At 43.0% G+C, this 25134-nt stretch overlaps 1 protein-coding gene and 1 long non-coding RNA gene across 4 annotated transcripts in view; one reads left to right on the forward strand and one right to left on the reverse strand.

Moving 5' to 3' along the window:
• The window catches only part of SLC25A21 (solute carrier family 25 member 21), a 222351-nt gene that overhangs the window by 128194 nt on the left and 69023 nt on the right, over positions 1-25134 (forward strand). For all 3 annotated transcript variants that reach the window (XM_080979240.1, XM_080979239.1, XM_080979241.1), the window contains one exon: positions 2139-2222. In XM_080979240.1, the coding sequence (XP_080835366.1) occupies positions 2139-2222 (84 nt within the window). The remainder of the gene's footprint in view (positions 1-2138; positions 2223-25134) is intronic.
• On the reverse strand, positions 2416-11947 carry LOC308462574. Its single transcript, XR_013979217.1, has 4 exons — positions 11860-11947; positions 11131-11214; positions 7736-8042; positions 2416-2785 (listed from the first exon to the last, which is right to left on the reverse strand). It is a non-coding gene; the product is annotated as an uncharacterized lncRNA (long non-coding RNA).

The following is a 25134-nucleotide window of genomic DNA, read 5'->3' on the forward strand; positions in this document are numbered from 1 at the left end:
ACAGAATTATAGCAGTCCTGGCCCTCACGTTCCGTGATTCCCAACCTCCGGTTGGTGCTGCAGGGATGGGGTTTTCAATTACATCAAAAAGCCTCTGATTCTGCAGCAGGGCCTTCATCTTTACAGACCAAGATGAATAATTGTCATTGGTTAAGGGAGGTGGGTAAGGCAAACCTCCCCCTTTCTTGGCATCCATCTTGAAGCCAAGCCTCCAGCTCACACTGTCAAACAAACTGTAAAATCCAACGGTTGTTTTTTTCTTTTCTCACGCAGCAAACTGCAAGTTGTTTACGGTCTTTTGCACCTGGCAGCTAAACTCTGGCTGCTATGAAAAGTCCCTTCCAAGGGCACGTGAACTTGTAGCCAAAACACTCTCTGGTTTTGTTTCGCTTTCCCAGGCTTACACTCACAGTCCAGCCCCTTTGCCAGTAACTTTCCAACTTTCCGTTACTTAGCAACAATGCATTTCAATAGGACATCTTATCTTAACCACAAGAATTTGTGGAATGCAGGCCTCTTCTCCCGGAGCTGTATTTTTCTAAGACGCAGCTCCCCCGTGAACCAGAGAATCAATCAATCTGCGTTCACACTTTTAGCCCGAAATGCAGCAGCATACCTTGAACTTTGTTGCTCTGGAAAACACCTCTTCTTTCCACCAGCTGTCTGTTGAGCCTCTGGCTTTTCTCAGACACTTTTCTCCCTCCTTGGAGCAGAGGAGGACAATCCACCAGCCTCTCATGCAGATGTCCGATGAATCGCAACCATCCGAAGGCTGCCATATGTTAGTATCTTCAGCTCACAGGCAGAGGTACCTGGCCTCCCCCGAGGCAATTGAGCGAGATACTTGATGACCTCTCCGCTGCGTCTCCCGGCAGGCTAGGTCATAAACCCGGCGATTCTTCTCATTTGTCGTGAGAAGAACACACCCTCTGCTTCTCTGCTTCTCTCTCCCTCCCTGCATTCTCCCAGGGAGGAGAAATGAGACAGACAGGAGTCCTTTCTACATGTTTTATTCCTGTCACTCAACAGTACATAGAAATGCGTCTGCACTCTTCAGTCTCCATCAGAAGAGTCACAACTCCTCCCCTGTACTTCCAGCACAGGTCATATGACACTCTGAGCTAACATCCGGTGCTCAGTACAGAGAATAGGCTCCACCTTTTCCCCAACAGTACATCTGCACTGTTTTGCACTCCAGCCATCTGGAATGCCTTGGTGCTTTTTCCCAACATAAACCGCTTCTGGCGCAACAGAACACCGTGACGGAAACCAAAGTGCACAGAAACACCGTTTACCTTCCCGCCGGAGTGGTACCTATTTATCTACTTGCAGTGGCGTGCTTTCAAACTGTTACATTGGCAGAAAGTGGGACAGAGCACCGGAAGCTCACCCCGTCGTGCTGATTCGAACCACCAACCTTCCGATCAGCAAGCCCAAGAGGCTCAATGGTTTAGACCGCAGCACCACCCGCTCCCCATAGGCTAATTTCTAAACACACACACACCACTCTCGGTCCTCCATCCGACAAGTGAGAGGCATTACCAGAGTTGATTAGACTCTCAGTAGGGCATGGGAACTAGGAGGTTATGCCAAAGGCTTCATAGAAAAGGTGGGTCTTTTAAAGCAATTTGAAGAAAGCATATAGATGTTCTGTGAGGCATTTTCAAGTGTTATAGGACAGCAAAGAATGAAAAGCAGAATCATCTGAGGGAGCAGAAGACCTTTAGATGGCTGAGAGTAGTGGAGTTGGAAGAGTGACAGACACAGAGATTTATCAGTTTGTCAATAGATAACAGTAGGGAAGATATGGGGTGCTACAAGATTATGGGGGGCTTTGAAGGTAAGGACAATTGGTTTGTGTTGGATCCAAGACTGGACAGGAAGCCCATGTGGGGATTTAAAGAGGAATATCATGTGATCAGAGTGACAAGAAACATGAATGGTTTCACAGTTCCTCCGTTCTGCACAATGGGAATAATGGTTATTTCAGAAAACTCTGCCAGTTTAAAAGCTGGTGTAAATAAAAAATAGTTACATATGAGAATGTTGAAGAAGAGTATGGGTGGAATCTTTGAAGTCAAATTTGTCTTTTTAAACCCTTCTATTGCTTTTGTCCTATCATGGACTACTTTTTATAGGTTCCAAATTCAAAGAGGAAACACTGATCCAACCAGATACAAGAGCCTGGGAGACAGCTTTAGGACCATATTCCGGACAGAAGGGTAAGGACAAACACAATTGTTTTATTTATGATCTACTTGAAAAAAGTTTTTAAAACAATAACTTATTTTAATATCATTGCTTCGTTTCATGTAATATTTGTAACCTTTGAAAGGAAACTCAGAGTAACGGATAATATCAAAATTATGATCAATATAAACAAAATATACATCTAAACAATAAATAACAAAGACAATGGAAGAGTACACCTTCGAGGGTAAAGTCAAACCATCAGAGGGTTACAGTGTCAGCTGTGGCTGTAGAGACCAAGAAGGGAGCCGAAGGTGTCTGGTTTTGCTGCCACATGGTATTTCTTCTTTCCGAGCTTCTTCCAGTAGTCATTCCTCCTCTGATCACTGCTGTGGATATACGACCTGTCTCCAGGCATTGCGGTCGTCTGCAAGGGATTCCCACACAGCGGGGTTAATGTTGCCAGCCTTCATGTCATGTTTGCAGACATTTTTGTAATGCAGAGTTGGTCTGCCTACAGGCCTCGTGCTCGAAGCCAGCTCTCCACTGAGCTTGGGGGTTCTGCCATCTTCCATTCAGTGCTGTGACAAACAAACTACAAAATACATAAAACAATATTTTAAGAACATCATCTTCCTTAGAGGCAGCTTTTGGGGGAGGAAGTGGGCTTAAGAGTGTTTGGGGATCTAGGAAGATCAGGTGCCCTGACTCGACCAAGCTGAAGTGTTTTCTGCTAAGGCAAAACCACCAATTGGTAGAACCTCTTGTCAATGTTGGGTGATCTGTGAATTTGCAGCATGCTGGAAAAACAATACTAGGCCCTTTTGTGTCAATTAGTGTTTTTCTTCACCAGCTGAGTATGTAAGTCCTGGAATGTCAAATTTAGCATGTGTCTAAGTTTTTATGTGACTGGGGTTGAAGTGTTTAGAATATTTCCTATGTAACTACGAAACTGATCTTATTTCATTAACTGTTATTGAATGGCAAGTTTTATGCAGTACAGGTGCATGAGGTAATGCTGACACAATGGGAAAGCTGGTGTATGGTAGGTAGGAAACATAAAAACTTTTTTTTTTAGTTTTAGTGCAAGAAAGATAATGCTAAATTTTGTTTCATTTACTTTACATAGAAGACATGTTTTCCTTAATTCATTTATATTAGGTCTGCTTAAAGATAAACAAATAACCTGTCCCTTTAAAAGATGTTCCCTAACATTTAGACTTGGTTCCGAGCCATTTTCCTTCATGTCCAGGAGCAATAGTGACTGCTTCCAGGCGATTAGCAGCACATCCTTTGGACTATCAAAACATTATTTCCTGAGACTGGGAAAAGCACCATGGTATTCAATTATCCGGATATTTGTTGGATGTCAAACTCAGCCAAGAGCATAAGGTCAAACAGATTCCTCACTGGCCTTGCAGACAACTTCATTGTCCAGAAAGTGGGAGAAGCAACAAGAGGAACAGCCATTTTAGATCTGGTCCTAACCAATGTTGATGACCTGGTTAGTGGGGTAGAAGTGGAAGGATCATTAGTGATCATGCTCTTCTGAAGTTTACTATACAGCGGAAAGGAGCAGCCAAGCATACTAGGACTCAATTTCTTGACTTTAAGAAAGCCGACTTCATAAAACTTAGGGAAGTGCTGGGTGAGATCCCATGGACAGTAATACTAAAAGGAAAGGGAGTTCATGATGGCTGGGAGTTTGTTAAGAGGGAGATAGTTAAAGCACAACGTCAGGCAATACCAATGAGACGGAAACATGGAAGGTGCCTAAAGAAGCCAGGGTGGCTATCTAAAGAACTTTTAACTGAGTTAAGATTAAAAAAGGATGTGTACAAAAAATGGAAAAGGGGGGAAACCACCAAAGAGGAATTCAAACAAATAGCCAGCACGTGTAGACACAAAGTCAGAAAAGCTAAAGCACAGAATGAACTCAGGCTTGCTAGAGAGGTTAAAAGCAACAAAGAAGGCTTTTATGGGTATGTTCGTAGCAAAAGGAAGAACAAAGAAACAGTGGGGTCACTCAGAGGAGAAGATGGTGAAATGCAAACAGGGGACACAGAAAGGGCTGAACTCCTCAATGCCTTCTTTGCCTCAGTCTTCTCCGATAAAGAAAACAATGCCCGACCTGAAGAATTTGGAGCAAATGATTCAGCAGAGGAAACACAGCCCAGAATAACTAAGGAGATAGTACAAGAATACTTGGCTAGTTTAGATGTATTCAAGTCTCCAGGGCCAGATGAACTGCATCCAAGAGTATTAAAAGAACTGGCAGATGTGATCTCAGAACCACTGGCAGTCATCTTTGAGAATTCCTGGAGAACAGGCGAAGTCCCGGCAGACTGGAGGAGGGCAAATGTTGTCCCTATTTTCAAAAAGGGGGAAAGAGAGGACCCAAATAATTACCGCCCAGTCAGTCTGACATCAATACCAGGGAAGATTCTGGAGCAGATCATTAAGCAAACAGTCTGTGAGCACCTAGAAAGGAATGCTGTGATCACCAATAGTCAGCATGGATTTCTGAAAAATAAGTCATGTCAGACTAACTTGATCTCGTTTTTTGACAGAATTACAAGCCTGGTAGATGAAGGGAATGCAGTGGATGTAGCCAACCTTGATTTCAGCAAGGCATTTGACAAGGTGCCCCATGATATTCTTGTAAAGAAGCTGGTAACATGCGGTCTTGACTATGCTACCACTCAGTGGATTTGTAACTGGCTGACTGACCGAACCCAAAGGGTGCTCATCAGTGGTTCCTCTTCATCCTGGAGAAGAGTGACTAGTGGGGTGCCACAGGGTTCTGTCTTGGGCCCGGTCTTATTCAACATCTTTATCAACGACTTGGATGATGGACTCAAGGGCATCCTGATCAAATTTGCAGATGACACCAAACTGGGAGGGGTGGCTAACACCCCAGAGGACAGGATCACACTTCAAAATGACCTTGACAGATTAGAGAACTGGGCCAAAACAAACAAGATGAATTTTAACAGGGAGAAATGTAAAGTATTGCACTTGGGCAAAAAAAATGAGAGGCACAAATACAAGATGGGTGACACCTGGCTTGAGAGCAGTACATGTGAAAAGGATCTAGGAGTCTTGGTTGACCACAAACTTGACATGAGCCAACAGTGTGACGCGGCAGCTAAAAAAGCCAATGCAATTCTGGGCTGCATCAATAGGAGTATAGCATCTAGATCAAGGGAAGTAATAGTGCCACTGTATTCTGCCCTGGTCAGACCTCACCTGGAGTACTGTGTCCAGTTCTGGGCACCACAGTTCAAGAAGGACACTGACAAACTGGAACGTGTCCAGAGGAGGGCAACCAAAATGGTCAAAGGCCTGGAAACGATGCCTTATGAGGAACGGCTAAGGGAGCTGGGCATGTTTAGCCTGGAGAAGAGGAGGTTAAGGGGTGATATGATAGCCATGTTCAAATATATCAAAGGATGTCACATAGAGGAGGGAGAAAGGTTGTTTTCTGCTGCTCCAGAGAAGCGGACACGGAGCAATGGATCCAAACTACAAGAAAGAAGATTCCACCTAAACATTAGGAAGAACTTCCTGACAGTAAGAGCTGTTTGACAGTGGAATTTGCTGCCAAGGAGTGTGGTGGAGTCTCCTTCTTTGGAGGTCTTTAAGCAGAGGCTTGACAACCATATGTCAGGAGTGCTCTGATGGTGTTTCCTGCTTGGCAGGGGGTTGGACTCGATGGCCCTTGTGGTCTCTTCCAACTCTATGATTCTATGATTCTATGTATCATTAGACAAAACCTTTAGCAAGAAGGATCAGTTTCACAATGGAACCAATGATCTAGGATGCTGGTGGACTCTTCTTCACTGTGGGTGTTTAAGTAGCCATTTATTGAGAATACTGTAGCTTAGACTTTCACGCATTGCAATTCCCTCTCCTCCCCTTTCATGCCCTCAAGTAAAAGAAAGAAAGCTTCTTCTTTCAAATTTAAATGAGCCACGTGACATCCAACCTCAGTGAACAGTGGTTACTTCAAACAGTGGCTTGTGGGAACAACTGGGGATTAAACAAACCACAGTTCCCAAGGTTCTGATATGATGGGCAACACTGGTCCATTTAAAGGTGGAAAGCTTTCCATTTCCACCTTGCTTGCATGTAAATTGAAGAGAGTATGGGGTGCGCAGAATTCTGCTTCTTGTTCTGGGATATTGTACTGGAAAACTAGAGTTTCCTGTTTCATCTGAACCTGCTTGTAGTGTTTATAGGCTTAACAAGAAAGTGTGTGTTTGTGAGGGGTTGCTACTGCAGTTGTCTGACCAGCTCCTAAAGAAATAAGTACCGGTAGTTTGTCACACTGAGACCCAATTTATATGGGATATGGACCACAGGAAAAGTACTTACCTGTGTAAATGTTCCATGCATGTCCTGTAACATATGAATGCACTTTCTATTTGTGTTATTTTTACACAAGTAGCATTTGTACATCATTGGCATGCCCACATAGGTCAGTGGCAGAGCAACTGCTTTGCAAACAGAGGATCTCAGGTTCTCGGGCTAGAAGTGTTTCATGTCTGGAACCCTTGAGAGACACTTCCAGGCAGGGTAGACAATATTGAGCTAGATGGACCAATGGTGTGACTTGGTATAAGGCAGCTTCCTGTGTTTGTTATTGCTGGCATTCTAATGTGATGATAATAATAATAATAATAATAATAATAATAATACCCCACCCATCTGGCTGGGTTTCCCTAGCCACTCTGGGCAGCTCCCAACAGAATATTAAAAACACAAAAGAACATCAAACATTAAAAATTTCTCTAAACAGGGTTGTTTTCAGATGTCTTATAAAAATCAGATAGTTGTTTATTTCCTTGACATCTGGTGGGAGGGCGTTCCACAGGGCGGGTGCCACTACTGAGAAGGCCCTCTGCCTGGTTCCCTGTAACATAATTTCTCGCAGCAATGGAACCGTCAGAACGCCCTCGGAGCTGGACCTCAGTGTCCAGGTTGAATGATGGGGATAGAGACACTCCTTCAGGTACACTGGGCCAAGGCCATTTAATGTTTTAAAGGTCAGCACCAACAGTTTGAATTGTGCTCAGAAACATATCGGTGGGAGCCAATGTAGGTCTTTCAGGACCGTTGTTATATGGTCTTGGTGGCCGCTCCTAGTCATATATACGTTCATATCGGCATTTGGACATGACATTATTGTGATGAACACTTGCACAGGTACAGTAGGCCACGTCACACACCAATCAGGGCCTGAATGTGCACCACATTGCAACCTTGTTTCAGAGATATTTATAAGATTGTTTCATAACCTCTATCATTTTCAAACATATCTCCAGGGCATGAAATATTCCTCTTACCACCATGATTTGTTGGCTTGAAAAATGACTTCGGGCAAGCTATTTTTCACATTGGTAATAACAGGCAGTCTCTTAAAACAATATAAAAATAACTTGCTAAATCTTAGTATGGAATAAGAGGACAATAACCTTTTGAAAAGCATCTGCTCCTAGACTTTTCTCTGTCAACACCAAAGATTAGTGAATGTAACACTTACTCTTTTAACGCAGCAGACATCGGCTTTTTCTGGTGAGCACTTTCTTACTCATTGCAGGCCCTTTGGTGAGCTTAGCCGCTGCCAAACAATAAGTGAAAACTTTTGTACTGGTGTTAGGCTGAGTGAGAGCTGATTAGGCATCTGAGACTCAGCCACAGGCAGGTCGTAGTGTTGACAAGAAGAAAGCATGAAGAATTTTGTTTTCTTTTTCAAATCTTGGTGCTCTCAGTCGAGGGAAAGAGGGCAGCCCTTGTGTGCTTTCTTTCAAATGCTTGCTAAAGAAGGTGACTTTAAGAGACATTGTGAGCTGTAATATAAGCGCTGCTTTTCGAACAATTCAAGTTAAGGCTACACCTTACTAGCTGCAAGCTGTGTTCTCATCATGAGGCTGTTTATTTTTGTTAATACCGCCACCATAAAATCCAACATGAAATTTGAATTGAGTCGGTTATGAGGTTGTGAGGAGCAGGATGGCTTCAGCATGTGGAATTTCTGCTATAGGGAAACCTGTTTGGAAACCTTATTGGGAGCATTTAGGAAATTGGTTTAAACCTTCTTCTTTAGGGAACTTGTGATGACAATTTAAATAAGCCTCAGTTTATTTTATGTTTGGCTGCCATATTTGCTTGTCTTATCTGAACATTTTATAACAGCATTTGCTTTAAACAACTGAGGCACCTGAGAGGATTTTCGTCTCAAAAAATCTCACCATAAGCTACAGCAGTAAAAGAGATATAGGGCAGTAAAGTTCCACTATGAACCACATTTGCAGGTTCATAGTTAATGGAGTTGGCCACTAGACTCTGTCATAGTCTTTTCTTCTTCCAGAGTTTGGATTATGAAGTTTCTAGGGTAGAATTTGGTTAGGCCAGGGGTCTGCAACCTTTAAGACAAAAAGAGCCACTTGGACCCGTTTCCGAAGGAAAAAAAAAACTTCTTCCCCTTCCCCCATTCTCTCTCTTTTCCCTGAGTCTATTTCAGATAGCAAAGAGGGGTATGGTACCTCTCATATCCATTTTTTGCAAAGCACCATGTACATAGAGGGCATTATACAAATTAATACATAGAAAAGTGTCTGTCCCTCCCCGCAGTTCAACTCCCTCTCTTTTTACTAACAGCACATATCCATTCCTCCTGCTGGTGCAACTTTCTCATCATTTCTACATAGCAGCATTTATAAACCAGTGCCAGAGAAACTGGGTGAAAGGAAGGTGAGAGGGAAGAGATATGAATATTTATGTGTGTGTATGTATACATACATACACCTGCCCAATTACAGGTTTGAAGTCAACTTAAAATAAAAAGAGCTGGTAAGCAAAGGAATCTGTGGTGCTTTCCATGGGATCCGGGGACATGTCAGCTAATACTCTTCCCTTTCTTCTTCATTTGCTTGTCTCTGCAGCAAATCTCGAGGGGGAAGAGAGAAGGGCAGGAATTGCATAGGCACGAGAGAACGGGGGAAATCCCGCATGCAGGATTTTGGTGCCTAACAGCCCCCCCCCCCCCTGCAATTGCTCTCGTGCTCCCCCGCCTCTCCTGCTGGCTACCTCTGGACCCCCTCCTCGTCACTGACGTACTTCACTGACGTAATTCACCCCTTCCTCCCTGACAAGGAGGGCGGGCCCATTTTGTGGTTCACCTCAGGTGCTCTCCCTCAACTCCGCGTCCACTCAGAAGCAAGGCACGGAAAAGGATCCCGAAGCACCACCGCCACCCCTCACACACACACACACACACACAAAAACCCCGCCCCGCCATTTCCCTCGAGAGCGCGCCCGCTCTCTCTCCCTCGCCTCAGGTGCCTCGCGCGCGGGGCTGAGGAGAGCGTGGCCTGGGTGGGCAGCTCTCGACGTCACGCGGCGCGCGGGGCCTGAGGGCAGGCGGGCTGCGGACGGCGAAAAGGAGCGCGCCTGCGTGTGGACACACCTGCGTGTGGCCGGCAGTGGCAGTGGCAGCCGCGTCTACCTGAGGGGAGAACCGCTGCTGCGCCCTGGCGCGCCTTCCTGCCCCCGCCCTCCTCCTCTTCTTCCTCGCTCCCTGCACCATGAGGGAAGAGGCGCCCCGGAGCCGCGGCAAAGGTGTAAAAGAGCCACATGCGGCTCTGGAGCCGCAGGTTGCCAACCCCTGGGTTAGGCAAACTCTGAGTTTCCATGGCTTCCTTCTCCCAAGGCTTGAAAACATCACTGGCTTGGTTCCTAGAACTGTTGGTTTGTGTTCAGTGGTACTCTATAATCCCTTGCTTTAATAAATTAAAATAATGTTTTTACTCTCACATCTATTTAGCATAGGTTTTAGAAAGAGGAAATAATTGTGTGGGCTTGCCTTTGACTACGTTAATCAGGTATAAAAATGTTAATAGAGCATCAAGTCTATAGTAGTCAGTGTAAAATCCTGATCTTTGCTTTTTTTCAGTTTCAGTTGCAAAATGTAACATTGGCTCACTTCAAAACAACTTCCTCTTGAAATGTTGACAGTTATTTGAACAATTAGATAAGATAGGCCAAGAAATAAACAGAACACAGGTTAGTGGCAGCATCATTCGAAGTACACGGAAGTTTCTTAATCACTGAATGAACAAAGAATAAATTTTATGATATGAAACAAACTTTTATTCTGTGGTTTAGCATTTCCCCCCCTAAAGAAGTCTGTGGCCCTCTAGATGTTGTTGGAATCCAGTTCCCATCAGCCCCAAGTAGTTAGGGATGATGGAAGTTGTAGTCCAACAACACCTGGAGGACCACAGATTTCCCATCCCAGTACTAAAGACTGTTTCAGCTTCCCAGGAAAACATTTGGGGCAACATCTTAAGTTACTTTTTCACTAATGTACACGGATGCTTAGAAAAATGTATATTTGCAGCAATTGCTTCTTTAACTTCTTTCCTTGATGTTTATTTATTAATTTATATACTCTGTTGTTCTAAACTGCATGCCACGTAAGAGGGATTGTGTTATTTTTTTAAATTTAAAATGTAGCCAAAAAACCCCTCTAAAAATAGTTTGTTTTAAAGTACTTCCAATCCTTTCCCATGTGACCTTTGTGCATGTTTTAAAGGGAGAAAGTAGTCTTTTCTACACAGGTGTGCACTTCAAAACTGACTTATTATGCATATGATATTTTATTTGGCTATCTGTGCCCAAGTACAAAATGTAAAGTAAAAGCAACTCTAAGCCAGTTAAGAGAAAGATCAACATTTTTGTTTCTTAGAAAAATGCAGTTAGGCCAGGAAACTCTGACCACTACAAAGAACGAGAACTCTCATGACCAGTCTCTACAGGACTTTCCTTCCCCAACCCCACTGGCAGATAGGTTTCCTTTGACATTAGCCCCTTTTAGCCAAACTTTACTGCATGTGGATGCTAATTAACCAGACACTTAAAATGCAAAAACATTACCCAGTTTTTCCAGGTGGCTTGACGGAGGCACAAAAAGGTCATGGATGTGGCGTGCACCAGCTATATTAACAAGGCGTGCACCTGCTTTGCAGGAGAAAAGAAAGCGAAGTGAAGCAGCAGTTGTTAAAAATAAAAGCATTTTAGTTGAATAAACATTCACAAGTTGTGTTGAAATAGCGTAAAAGGAACCATTAAACATAGGGTTTGTCTCTTTGAGAGGTTCCTAATTAATGGGATCATAGAATTGAAAATTACCCAGGAGGGTGACAGAGCTCAGAAGTCCAGCAGAGAAGGTTCATAGTTGTGCTACCTTCAACCACAGGCAGATCAATTAAACGCCCTCTGTTGGAATATCTGAATTTGCGCTGCGTATAGCAAGGTTTAAGGGACGCGGGTAGCGCTGTGGGTTAAACCACAGAGCCCAGGACTTGCTGATCAGAAGGTCGGCGGTTCGAATCCCTGTGACGGGGTGAGCTCCCGTTGCTTGGTCCCTGCTCCTGCCAACCTAGCAGTTCAAAAGCACGTCAAAGTGCAAGTAGATAAATAGGTACCGCTCCAGTGGGAAGGTAAACGGTGTTTCCGTGCGCTGCTCTGATTCGCCAGAAGTGGCTTAGTCATGCTGGCCACATGACCCGGAAGCTGTACGCCGGCTCCCTTGGCCAATTAAGTGAGATGAGCACTGCAACCTCACGACTGGACCTAATGGTCAGGGGTCCCTTTACCTTTTACCTTATAGCAAGGTTTGGATACCGATTCCTTGTGTTCGGATAAGTGAATTTTTGCCTACGAGCATTTGTAAAGTAGACCTACAAAGAAGGAAGCTTCCTCAGGGTGCAATTCCTGCCAAGCAACTGGTTCAGAAGGATCATCAGTGCATGCAGGTATGTCGAGATGTGGCCACAGGAAATGATCCCCAATTCCTTGGTCTGGCCATATGAGTAGATAGTGCAGGAATTAATATTCTTGCTTTCCTGGATTTTATATTTGAGGTCTATGATTGCTTTGGAGAAGGAAGCCATCTTAATGGCTCAGAATAACTGATTATGGAGTTAAGCATGAAGATAGCCCTTTTCTGAAGAGAGTGGAAACAACCATTAATCATTTACATATGTTAATTATGCACATTTGTTTTTAAACCACATTGGACAGGAAAGGATTAAAGAAAGACACTAACAACTGCAAGATTGGACTAGAAGTTTGAGTCCCTTTCTATAAAATCAGCCATAAGATTATATGGTCAAGCTCTTCTTGGCAGTACTTAGTTAACAGTTAAAAACCAATATCAGGGGAAATGTATAGGATTTGGAAGGCCAGCTGGGGTCCCTATGCTCTGGGCTGATATTATTATTATTATTATTATTATTATTATTATTATTTGTAAATAACCATTAAGTCATATGTATCTTGGACTGATTTTGTCACCCTGTTGTGGCAATTGTAGAAATTGCCAGCTTCAGTAATCAAGCAAACTTAATAAGCTGTGGCTCTGAGCTGCAGGATTTTCTTTTTGTGTAGCAAATGGTCTTTCTGCCATGTTCATAATTGAAAGGTATGTTGAAATATGTGGTCATCAAGCCTTGATCAGATGCCAGGAACATGCAGCTGCAGTTTTTTCTCCTCCTCTAGCTGATAAATACCATGTTGACAGTGCTTCCCATCTGACCTGTCTCATAAAAATGAAGCCGTGTGCATAAATAAAATATAAACTATCATTATTTGAAGCCCTTTGAGATTTCAGAACTCATTTGGCTTTTTTCTTTCTTTTTGCTTTCATGGTTTTTTTTAAAGAAAAAGACCAGATTTATTTTATGCTTTTTTGATTTCCACATCACCCTATTTCAAAGGCTCTAATTCTAGTGAGCCTATGGCATTTTGAAATCATAGAATCACAGAATTGTGAAGTTGGAAGGGACCCCGAGGGTCATCTAGTCCAACCCCCATAATGCAGAAATATTTTGCCCAATGTGGGGCTCGAACCTATGACCCTGAGATTAAGAGGCTCGTGCTCTACTGACTGAGCTATATTTTCTAGGACAACACTCCTTGTCTCCTTCCCATCCCATGCTCTCCTCTGCTGTGGCCAAAAATATCATTAGGATATAGCACATCACATTTGGTCAAATGCAGCATGTGTTCCTAGAGCTAACAAAATATAATAGGGGGGGGGGGAATTCTGTGGCATGCGCTTTCTCTCTTGCTCTTTTAATGTTAATCATTTCATTTGCCTAATTTCATTAACTTTTGTTTCCAAAATAATTGTAAATGCTGCCAGATTTTTTAAATTAGCAATCGTTTTCCTTCCTTTAGCCAAGAAACAGCTAAAAACCTATTCGCAGAGTAGTTGAAGCCCACAGATCTTTAGAGGAAATATACTATTATTTTCACAATTTCTTTGGAGGGGGGGAGAGAGAACCACCTGTGTCTGTTCAGAAACTGGAGGTTAATAAGCAGGATTAAGAAATTTGGGGGTGCATATCTGACCCATAAGTCATGTTTTACCATGCCAACAGTCTCATGCACAGCTGGACGATTCAAGCAGAGCATACACATGCATGCACACAGAACCTCCCGCAGTAACAGCCACCACATTCTTTCCTGGATGAGAAAGCACTACAACTTGCACATTTGGGGATGTATCCTTAAACTTATCTCTGAAGAAAAGGGAACAGCACGTTGCTAAGAAAAATGTAAATTTGAGTGCATGCACATTCATTTATGCTGACAACATACTGTGTGTGTTTTTTGTCTTTGGTATCTCTGTGCTGGAATCAAAAAGGTATCCTAATCAGCTCTGAGATTGCCATTTTTTCTAGGCATTGTCACTTTTAAAGTTTTCCGAAACAAGGTTACATCTGGCATCAGCATTTTTCTTATAGGAGAGTATGTTAGATTTCACACGGCTGGAAAGAGAGAGAAAAAACACATACTTTCTGATGGTCAGGACAGGCAGTTGGAACCATCCATGAGACTGTCAACACTGTGGAGCAGCAATTGTTGGTGGAGCCCAGCTAGGGCTTCTCTCACCTTGCTTCTCCTATGATCTATTCATACAAAAATCCCATTCCTACCTACTGGAAGAAGCAGGACTCTTGTTTTGTTCAGCATCTATGAGAGAGGAGAAGGAGAAGGGGACGAGAGAGTACGAGATGGTTGGACAGTATTCTCGAAGCTACCAGCATGAGTTTGACCAAACTGCGGGAGGCAGTAGAAGACAGGAGTGCCTGGTGTGTTCTAGTCCATGGGGTCACGAAGAGTCGGACACGCCTAAACGAATAAACAACAACATTGAGAAAGGGGACAAAGGGTTTGGAGGGAAGAGTGGAATGGTAGAAGCAATGGCTACCCCACCTTTCAGTACAGGTTGTGTTGATGTGCTACAAGAGTGCTTCTGGACGATCTGTTTATTGAGTACTCAACCTGATTTGTTTGCAGGGAGATTAGACAGTTTAATTAGCATTCAATATGGTATGATTGTGAAGAGGTTAGATGGCATCGCATCAAAGCAAGTGCTATCTCACACTTTCCAGTGCATTTTCACAACGCTTGCCATATCACGAAAAGTCCATTTCTGGGGAGGGAAGTAGATTTGTTGTTGAAGACCTCCCAACCAACTATAATAATTGCACAATCTGAGTTGGCAAGTGTGTGATTGAATGCCATCCAAAAATAACCACAGTCTGGAAGCACCTCCGATTGTGGTCTGGCAATCCTATGCACTCTCCCGCCACCAGTTTAGCTTTGCAGAAAATTATACCCCATCCCACTAGTACTTTCAGCTCCCCCAAATTTCCAAGGCAGTGACAGATTAGGTGTAAGAGCTGCAGATTATTAAATACTGCATTTTGCATTCATGAGGTTTCCCCTGGGCTTTCCTTTGTCTGCCCCTCACCCGTAATCACAAAAATTGTGATAAGGTCACATTTTTTGTGATTAGTTCAGTGGAGTTTTAAAGAGTTCTGAAGGGTTTGCATTGGGGGTGGGAATGCTTGGGTGTATATGTGGAAGTTGTGTGTGCACCCCTTTGGATCCTGGATAAGAATGAATGGAATGGTTTGTATCCAGTGCTGCCCATAGTGAATAGAATGGCCTTCCACTTGCACAACATGATCTTGCCTTCCTTTCTCCCCCCCCCCCCCCACTCTTAAAATCTGATCTGGAGGACTGGGAGCTTCTGGAATAGCAAACAGAAGTCCCAATTGCAATATTGGATTGTGCTCATGGCTTTTATTTTTAAACCATTTGATGTTCTATTGCAGGTGTAGGGAACCATTCATCCTCTACATGTGTCAGACTTCAGGGAATTGGCTTCCTCTCCCATTTGGCAGTAGATAAGCAGAACAAAGGAAAAGGAGTCATCTTACCAGTTAGAAACTTTAATGATCACAGAAAGAGAAAAAGAATCCATTTCCTAGGAATGATGGTGCTCCCAATTAAGAGTCCCATCCACTTCCTCCCTAGTCACCCGTGTCACTCCCGTGTCTTTTGACCTGAGCACGTAACCACTGTACTTTCTGTGCTGCCACCTTATCAGCTCTTCTTGACCTTGGGCTGAGCACATGAATGCTTTCCAGAGAGAGTGAATCTGTTAACTCTCTCTCTCCTAGTGCTTCTTCTCCTAGCTGTTCCCCATCCAGTATTTCCCAGCTTCTGCCTTCTGAACTATGTCCCTCTGCAAACCACTGTTCGAAATCTACAGTATACTATCCTCCTGCTTCTGGGAAGTTTCAGGATCCGGATCAGGAGCAGGGGGAGGGGGAGGCTCACTAGCGGAGGAAGAGGGGTGCTAGGGGAGCATACCGCCCCCGGTGGCATTATGCCAGCAGGGTGCCATCATGGCTCCCCCCCCCGCGTGCTGGGCACCACACCCCGCAGGCGGTGCACCATGGCCCCAGGGCATGTGCCACGCCCCTGTGGGTGGCGTACCATGCCCCTCAGGACTCGCACCAGCCATGCCCCTGCCTGCTTTCCATCCCACTCCCCGCTGGAGCATGAAGCTCCACCACTGGGGAGGCTCCAGCCATTCTTCCTCAGTGCAGCCTTCCTCAGCACAGTCTCTGACAACATGTAGCTGAACTACAAATTCCATCACCCCTTGCTGTTGACCATGCTTTCTAGGGCTGGTGAGAGTTATAGTTCAGCAAAGGGCAAAGGTTCCCTATTCCTGTTCTGCTGTACAGTGGTACCTCTGGATGCGAACGGGATCCGTTCCGGAGCCCCGTTCTCATCCTGAAGCGAACGTAAGACACAACTGCACGTCTGCGCGTGCGTGGGTCGCGTTTCGCCGCTTCTGCACATGCACATGATGTCATTTTGAGCGTCTGCGCATGTGCGAGCAGAGAAACCTGGAAGTAACGCACTTTGTTACTTCCAGGTTGCCGTGGAGCCCAACCCAAAAATATTTAAGCTGAAGCGTATTCATCCCTCGGTATGACTGTATTATTGTTACCTGCCTGGATTATCTGTGATAGAAAGGAATGACAGAAATGCTAGAAATAAATAAAGTTTCTAGAAGCTTCAATAACTGGAAAATGAAATAAGCATGGAGAACTTAGGTGACACATTTCCCAGTGTCTTCTAAGGATCTTTCCATCCTCAGCATATGCTGGGCAGTACAAAGACACAATCTCTCAGGAGCTGTCTAGGTGGAAATAAATTGTCCCAATAGGGAATTAAAATCTTCAAAGTAGGAGTCATCCATTGAACTTTGTTCATGTATTACAAGCAAACGGGAGCCACAAAACATAAAATTTAATTGAGACTTGCTAGAGTCAGGCTCCGTCTAACAGAGTATTAAAGGTCACATTAGCTTTCCGTTAAGGAGAAGCAGATCAGATCCTTTGTGAAATTCCTCTGGAACTTTCCAATCTTTGCCTGTGATATAATATCCGTCCTTATCTACTAGGGTGAGCTTTTTGTTGGGTTGTCTCAAATAAGACTTTTGCAACTGAATCTCTCTGTGCTAGCAGGGTTTAATTTAAGAGTTGGTGTACATTTTGACAGTCCTTTTGACAGCAGAGCTCGATTCACCGGAGTATATCTGTTTATTGAGGACTGACAGGTTTATGGCCAACATAAACATAATCTGATGTTTATTGTGGTAAAAGCTTGAAACTGAGGATAAATTTGACTGAAGAAAATCCTTTTAGCATGTTCAGATGCTATAAATAATAATCTGAATCATATATGTACTTATAACTGCACACTTCCATGCATTCTTCTGTTAATGATTTAGAAATTGAACAGATAAGAATGAATAAACTGGCAGAAGAATGCGTAGATGTATTATTCTGTTTTCTCCATACTTACCATTAACAATGGCAAACCAGTTAATTACCAAAATTTTAATGAACTAGTTTTGCCAATAAATGTTGTGCTAGGTTTTTCTGAAGAATTATAGCAGTTCTAAAGGCTAAAAACAGCAGAACATTTTTTAGCTATGGAAGCCTGTTCACTGCTTATAGCCCAGCCCAACTCTGAAAAAAACTGGTTCTTGAAGTTTTGGAAGCTATGCACAGTTGGCTTGATCCTCACATTATCATGAAGAAGCCTTCCAGTTTTGCACTTTTGCAAAGTTTCTTGTGGTTTTTTAAAATCAGTTGAGCTAGATGTGGTGTAGCAGTTTAGAACGCTGGACTAGGACAAGAAAGAGTTGAGCTCAAAAATTGCCCCTCAGCCATGAAGTCCCAGTTGACAGACCTGCTGTGAGCTTTTTCCTTAATGGATTGTATTGTATCCAGTACAGTGGTACCTCAGGTTAAGAACTTAATTCGTTCCAGAGGTCCATTCTTAACCTGAAACTGTTCTTAACCTGAGGTACCACTTTAGCTAATGGGGCCTCCTGCTGCCGCCACGCTGCCACCGTGCAATTTCTGTTCTCATCCTGAAGCAAAGTTCTTAACCCGAGGTACTATTTCTGGGTTAGCAGAGTCTGTAACCTGGTGTCTGTAACCTGAAGTGTCTGTAACCCAAGGTACCACTGTAGTTTCCTTTCACTCATGGAAGTCTCTTTGCTCCAGCAGAGATGATGTTTCCACTGTGTCCTGCTGCCCCTGTTATGTCACCTATTGTACTGCTCTAAAAGGTCTCTCAACCTGCTGGAGCAGAAGTGGGGTTTTAGAGAATAGGGAGAAGCATCAAAAATAGCCTGCCCTCCTCTCATTTAAGGAAGCTTCTGCTGGATTTGAAAACCTTCTGTGAGGAGAGCGCACAACTGGATACATGCAACCCATGGTCTGTTTTCACCTATTGTGCAAGAAACCATGTAATGCTTCCTTTCCAGAGAGCATACAAAGATAAGAGAATCCATGCTGGATCAGATCGAAGGTCCACCTCCTCCATCTTTCTCTCTCCATTAGGGGCTAACCATATTCCTCCAGGAAGCTTATGAACAGGATGTAACATCAAGAGCCTTCCACTGTTCTTCATCTCTCCACCTGCTATTCATGGCTTGGTGCCTCTGAACATGGAGGGCCACGCAGATGGACGTCTGAGCCTCTCTTTCTGATGGCATCCTTCCCATGCCGCCTAACACATTCTCCCCAAAATATGGGAGTTTGGGACACCATGTGAGGAGCTACAACTTGGAAAAATAAAATAGTATCCCATACCTTTGCATGAGACCCAAAGGGTTTATCAGATCACAGCCAGCAATTTCCATTCAATCTTGAGGCTTACAGAAAGGGAAGAGAGCATGCCTGTTGAACTCTGGGTCCACTAAAACTGTAAAACTTGAATGCAGCCTTCCCAACCTGGTGCCGTCCAAATGTTCATAAGATTACAGTTCCCATCACCTTTGTCCATTGGCCATACAAGCAACATTTCAAGGTTGGGGAAAGCTTCTGTCGTGCATAATAAAAAGCAAAATCACTATAACCAAATGAACCCAGTGACAAAAAAAGCCCCAGTTAAAGCAGAAGACTCACTAAAAGCAGTGGCAGCAGTATTCAATTAGCAAGTGCTTTAAAACTCTCTGAAAGAGAAACATCTTCACCTGGTGCCTGTATACTATTAATGATGTAGTGAGATGGTCCTTCCCATACCCTCCTTTTCCAAGGCTGGTTTGGTGTACATAGATGTGCCTGCTGAAAATACCTGCAGTAGAAGTACAGAATTGGAAAATCCTACACTCCCCAGATTAGGTAGCCATTGCATAACATAAAATAAAATATAATTGCTTCTCAGTCGGTGACATTAGCTCTGAAATGGACTTACACAAGAATACGAATGTGCCAGGTTGGTGTTATTTCAGAGAAGCCAATTTATATATGCACATGGGTTGCTTGTTTTCTCCATCTGCTCCCTAAGGTGGACCACCCTTGGGCATGATGTAAATGAATGTGTTGTGTGAACCAGCAGTAAGCAATTACTGCAGGGATGCACTGATCTGCACTTATTGCAGCCACTGCTGTACTTTTTGGAGCCAACCTGATTTTTGAAATTGCAGCAGAGTGCATCCAGCAGCAGTGATTTACACGTCACATTTTTCTACGCTGGGTCGCACCTACAAATATTGGGAAGAATGGTGGGTGGGAAATGTCTGGCCTGCATGTGTGAACCACTTTTATTTGTTTTCCTTAGCTAAATTAAACAATGATCCAATGGTGGGAGGGGGAGGGGAGGCGTTCCTACATATGTTCCTAATTTGGTTCATCTTCTCTCTCTCTCCATACACACTCTTCCCCCCCCTCCAGATTGCCTTTAGCCTGCCGTGGACAGACTCTTACATTACAAAGTACACAAATTACCCTCCTTGTATTAGCTTGGTATCTTCCTCTTTTGAAAAGCTACCTAATCTCCAAGATGTTTCCTTTTCTCGGCTAAATGGTTGTAACCAAAGGATGCTGCACTTGTGTTTATTTTATTTATTATTTTATTAAAACATTTATATTGCACTTTTATGTAGGAGACACTCAAGGCAGCAAGCCGTACAAACTTGCTGGGGAACAGCCAGTTTTAATATATACTGTATATAAAAAGAAAGAGCCATAAGGGGTGGGTGGGAATTAAACACCCAATTTGCTATCTCCAGGAGCAGCAAATAAAACCAATCAGGCCAGACGCAGACTTAATATGTCACATTCTGGCTGCTTAATGAAAGGTGAGCAGCATGGTAGCCATATCTGGGTCTCCCTGGGGAGAGCATTCCACAGTCTAGACATCACAGTTGCAAAGGGCTATCAGGTAGCAGGCCTGGAGATGGGAAACCCCCTAATACCCAGGTTCAAGTCTCTACTCAGCCATTAAGTTCCCTTGGTGGTCTTTGGTTAAAATCATTTTATTTTAGCCTAACTTGTATAGTTAGGAGCACAGTAAATTGACCTATACTGAGTCAGACCACTGGTCCATCTACTCGTTCCGGGGATGGGGAGCCTGTTGTCCTCCAGATGTTGTTGGACTACAACTTGAACGCGAAGACAGGCTATGGCGAATTGAGTAGACAAGACCATTAGTGGGTCCAACAGTCAAGAAAGCAGTTTCTGCTCATGCTGTAGAGAGAAGTGAGGAGCAGATGGGGTTTGTCAACCTGGGAAGGTGGCCCATCTAGGAGAAGGAGGTTTCTAAACCTCCACTGGATATATACAGAAGAAGTAAATGCTAAGGAATAAACCCTACACAAATCTCGAGTGGAGTCCCTAAGATGGTTGAATGCTGCCTTGTATGCTTCCTTCCAGCAACTCCGGCAGCCGAGCTGGTGCCAGACATATTGTTCTGGACCACATTAATGAGGTTGAGAGAGGTGTCTTGTCGTCTGGGCAGCCCAGGACTTCCACACACACTGCCCAGGCTTATGCCCTGAGGGGTGTCACTTGGGTGCTGCTAAAGCAGCAGTTTGAGTTTACCCCTGGAGAAACACCCCATTGTCTTCTGAGACAGACAATGGTCAACAACAATTGGTCATGCCTGCTAGTGCTGGAGGGAGCTGGAGTCCAACATAGGCTGCATATCTTGGCCCTACGCTGGCTGTTAGTCACTCTCTGGGGTTTCAGATGATGCTCTTGGACTGGTCCAAGGACTCCAGCTGGAGCAAACACAGCAGCTAGGCTGTTGGAGACAGAACATTACCAGTGGATGCTCAAAAATTGACACTGGCTGCTCACATGCTACCAGGCCAGATTCAGGTTTCCTGTGTTAATTTACAAGGCCCATAACAGTTTGGGTCCAGAATACCTCAAAGATTGCCCTATACCTGCCCAATTACTGAGATGGTGGGGGGAGCCCCTGTTAGTGGTTCCCTATGGTGAATATGCATGCCTCGTATCCACCAGGAGCCATGGATTTAGTATTATGTGTCCAATACAGTGCCGGATTTATGTATAAGCTAAACAAGCTATAGGCTTAGGGCCCCACTCTCTTGGGGACCCCAAAAAAATTTAAAGGGGAAAAAAACTCTGGATGTACATTTCCAAAATATAAGATAAAAAACAAATAAATTAAACCTACATACAGCAACAGTGGCAAATGGCTTTAGATACCTATTAGGTCCATAAATTACCATATAGCATATATTCAACACATAAAACAGCAACAATTTGTTGTTGACAAAGGACAGCTGGACATTTAAAGGGCTCTATTACCTTCAGTAAACTTAGGGCCTCATCAAATCCAGCCCTGGTCCAATATTATGGAACTCGCTGCCAGTTGAGGTCAGAGAGGCCCTCTCCCTGCTGAACTTCCAGGGCCCATTGAAGCCTTAAAAAAAAAAAATCTAGCTGGCATTTTAAAGGAAGTTTGATTTTATCCTTTTAACTGATTTTTTTTGTATTGTATCTTTGTATACCACTTAAGAGACTGTTGTAGTTAAGTGGTAAATAAATTATTTAAATAAATAAGATAATACGTGGGAAGTGTGTAAATATTTTGCCTCGGGGTTCAGGCAGGGCTCTCCAAAAAAATCACAAACCCAAATCTTAGCAAGCAAGATGATGCTTTTGACATGTAAGTGTTTCCTAGGGATGAGCAAATCCGTGTCTTCTAGCCCATAATTCCACTTTGACAACTTTCTTGCCCATGATTCCATTGCAGTTCTGCAATAATCTGCAACTTGTAAAAATCATTTCAATATTGGTATTTAAATACATACTTATGAATGTATATAAATGTGCACTTTCTCTCAAAATACTATGTAGATACTTTTAAAGTGACAAGAACCACATCGCTATTTGGACAAGTGTGAAATCTGATGGATAGCTAAGGTCTGAGCCTCACATTAATCTGCAAAGATCAAATTCCTCAAGCATCTGTGGCTTTTTTCCTCCTTATGTCTCTTGATCAATTTGTAGGGTCTCCATTCCAAGTAAGAAAGAGAGACTTCCAGACATGCTTGAGCTACTGGGAATCTTAACAAAATAGAGGTGACTATAGTATTGCCACACAGCCCAGTTTCATTTGAATTATGGTGTTAGACCATGCATAGGCAAACTCAGCCCTCCAGATATTTTGGGACTATAACTCCCATCATCCCTGACCACTGGTCCTGTTAGCTAGGGATGATGGGAGTTGTAGTCCCAAAACATCTGGAGGGCTGAGTTTGCCTATGCCTGTGTTAGAACCACGGCCAGCCATGTGGTATCAGTCAGGAGGGGAGAGCAGTTGATAGTTTGCCTCTTGGCCCCATCATTGCACTTATAAATGGAGCTTGGAGGAAAATGGGGGGATTTGCAGACTCTGCGATCATTCAGCACTATGACTAGGCAGATGATCCACTGAGAACTTCTCCTGATGAAGCCCCACTGAAAAGGTTGGGAGTGTAGCAACAGTGTCACCATTTATGGGTTTTCTGCATTTTCTGCATTTTCCTTTTTGTACATTTCTAGTTGTACAAACTGTTTTCGCAGACGTTACATTTTCATTTTAAAAGGGGAAAATATGTATGTCTTCTGCCTCTTGGGGTTGTGAACAAAGAAAGCATCTCAAATGGAAGCCAAAGCATTTCTAACTTGTGTGATCTGCAAACAGCTCAAATAATAGCTCTCAGAGGGTGCAGTGCCCAGTCGCATTTCTAGGAAGTGATAACTCTGACACCTAAAAATGATGTAACTGATGAAACTGTTAACTAGTTTGGCAGAAAATACACCCGTATAAACTGGTTCAGTGTGTACGTTCTCCCCAAAAAAACTTCATTCAAACAAAAAAACACATAATACAATGCAGAATTCATTTCAAACGCGGTAGTGGTGTTGCTTTTAAAAATGAGCAACAATGTATTTTTCTGTAATTTGTGGTTTTGATTGCTGTTAATAATTAACTTCTCCCATAAAAGAAAACTTCCATTGTGTCAAGAAAAAAAAAACCCCCAACACTGAACACAGTACGTGTCTCATAAATCACTTTTATGTCTTTAAAACAGCTGACTTTACATTTTTATTACATTATTTGAAAAAGTATCATTTCATCTGGAAAGAATCAGTGTAAAATGTGATTGTCAACACAGCTCAACCAGTTTTCTGAAGAAAATGGTTGCTTGTGAATCAGGACTATAATTATGACAGGATTTTCTTCACAGACATTAGTTACAAGAACCAGGAGATTTAGATGGGGATGTGCACAGGAAATACCTGGCAGACAATGTAAAATGTTCTCTGAATGCAAAGCTTAGCTGTTTCTTTTAGGTTATGGAAAGCAAATATGTAATGATGAGGAACAACCTAAGCATTTGAAGGTGAACTGACTTCTCCTGAAGTTGTGAAAGGACGTTTGGCAATGTTTTATGTAGTTCAAATAATACCACATGTATGTGCGTGTAAAGTTATGTTTAACAGAATTATTTCTGTTTGCAGGGGGGAAACCCTATTTTGTATCAGGTTTAATCAGTATTTTTAAAAGATTTTTAAAACTAAAGCCTTTTCTTCTTCTTCTTCTTTGCTTGCAGTAATGCCATTACATCACCATCCTATATTTCCATTTCTATTTGTTATTTTTACAGTGCTGTCAACATTCAGAGTGCTTTTCCAGAACATAGTTGCTGTGAGCTTACAATGTCAAGTTAGGGCTGATTCAGGCAGCCGAGAAGTCAGTTGTGAATGCAGAAAATTCAGCATGGGACACCTCACTACGTGTTTGATGCTAGGTGCGCTGTTGTCCAGTACAACAACATTGCCGGTGTCACTGGAGTGAAGGGAAGGAAAATGGTGCCATCATCCTCTGAAGTGGCCGCTGCAGTTTGTAGGGCTCTCCCTGATTTATGTGACCATGTCCTGAAGTGCGCAGTGACAATGCTAATCCATATTAATGATTCTGGAAACTGAACCAGATGGCAACATTTATTTTGGACTAATTAATCCAGAATAAATTACTTGAAAGCTCCCCTTAACATAGTGGAGCATATACATGACTAGATTACAACATCAAGTTTCAAGCAAAAAGGAGAGAATGGAACAAGGCGTGGTGGAGAAGCCTTTGGAAAAGACGTGATTCTGCAGAAGGACTTGGAAGAGAAGGGAGATACCATAATTACGTATTATTCAGTTTTTTAATAATACAGAGTAGTATTACTGAACACTATTGTTTCTTTATTTCAGTTGCAAATTGCTTCCCACCAGGCATCTCAAGGTGTTTTACAATATGATGACATATATATATATATAAACAATTAAAAACATTTGTGTATAAAAACAATTAAAAACAGCAACTATAAATAATAAAAACAGTTTGAAAGTACACCACATAAAATGAAATCCATTCAGATCCAGGGAAGGTACCAACCAAGGAAAAAAAGAAGTTTTGTTGAAATCTATAAGGAAGAACAATTACACACAACTCGAGGAAAGAAGCGTTGAATTCAGTGGTGCATCTAAGGGGTGTTGAACATGTGGCCCCTTCGGAAGGGGTTGTACTAGATGACCCTTAGGGTCACTTCCAACTTTGCAATTTATGAGTTGGTATTGGATCTCAGCTCAGCCAGAGTAGAGGATGATGGGAGTTGTAGTATAACAACATCTAGAGGGCCACAGGTTCGTTTTCATTGTTCCAAGTAAACATGCATACGAATAGAAAATCCAAAATGAA

This window comes from Podarcis pityusensis (genome assembly GCF_964106645.2).
Source record: "Podarcis pityusensis genome assembly, chromosome: 1".
NCBI classification, from domain to species: Eukaryota; Metazoa; Chordata; class Lepidosauria; order Squamata; family Lacertidae; genus Podarcis; species Podarcis pityusensis.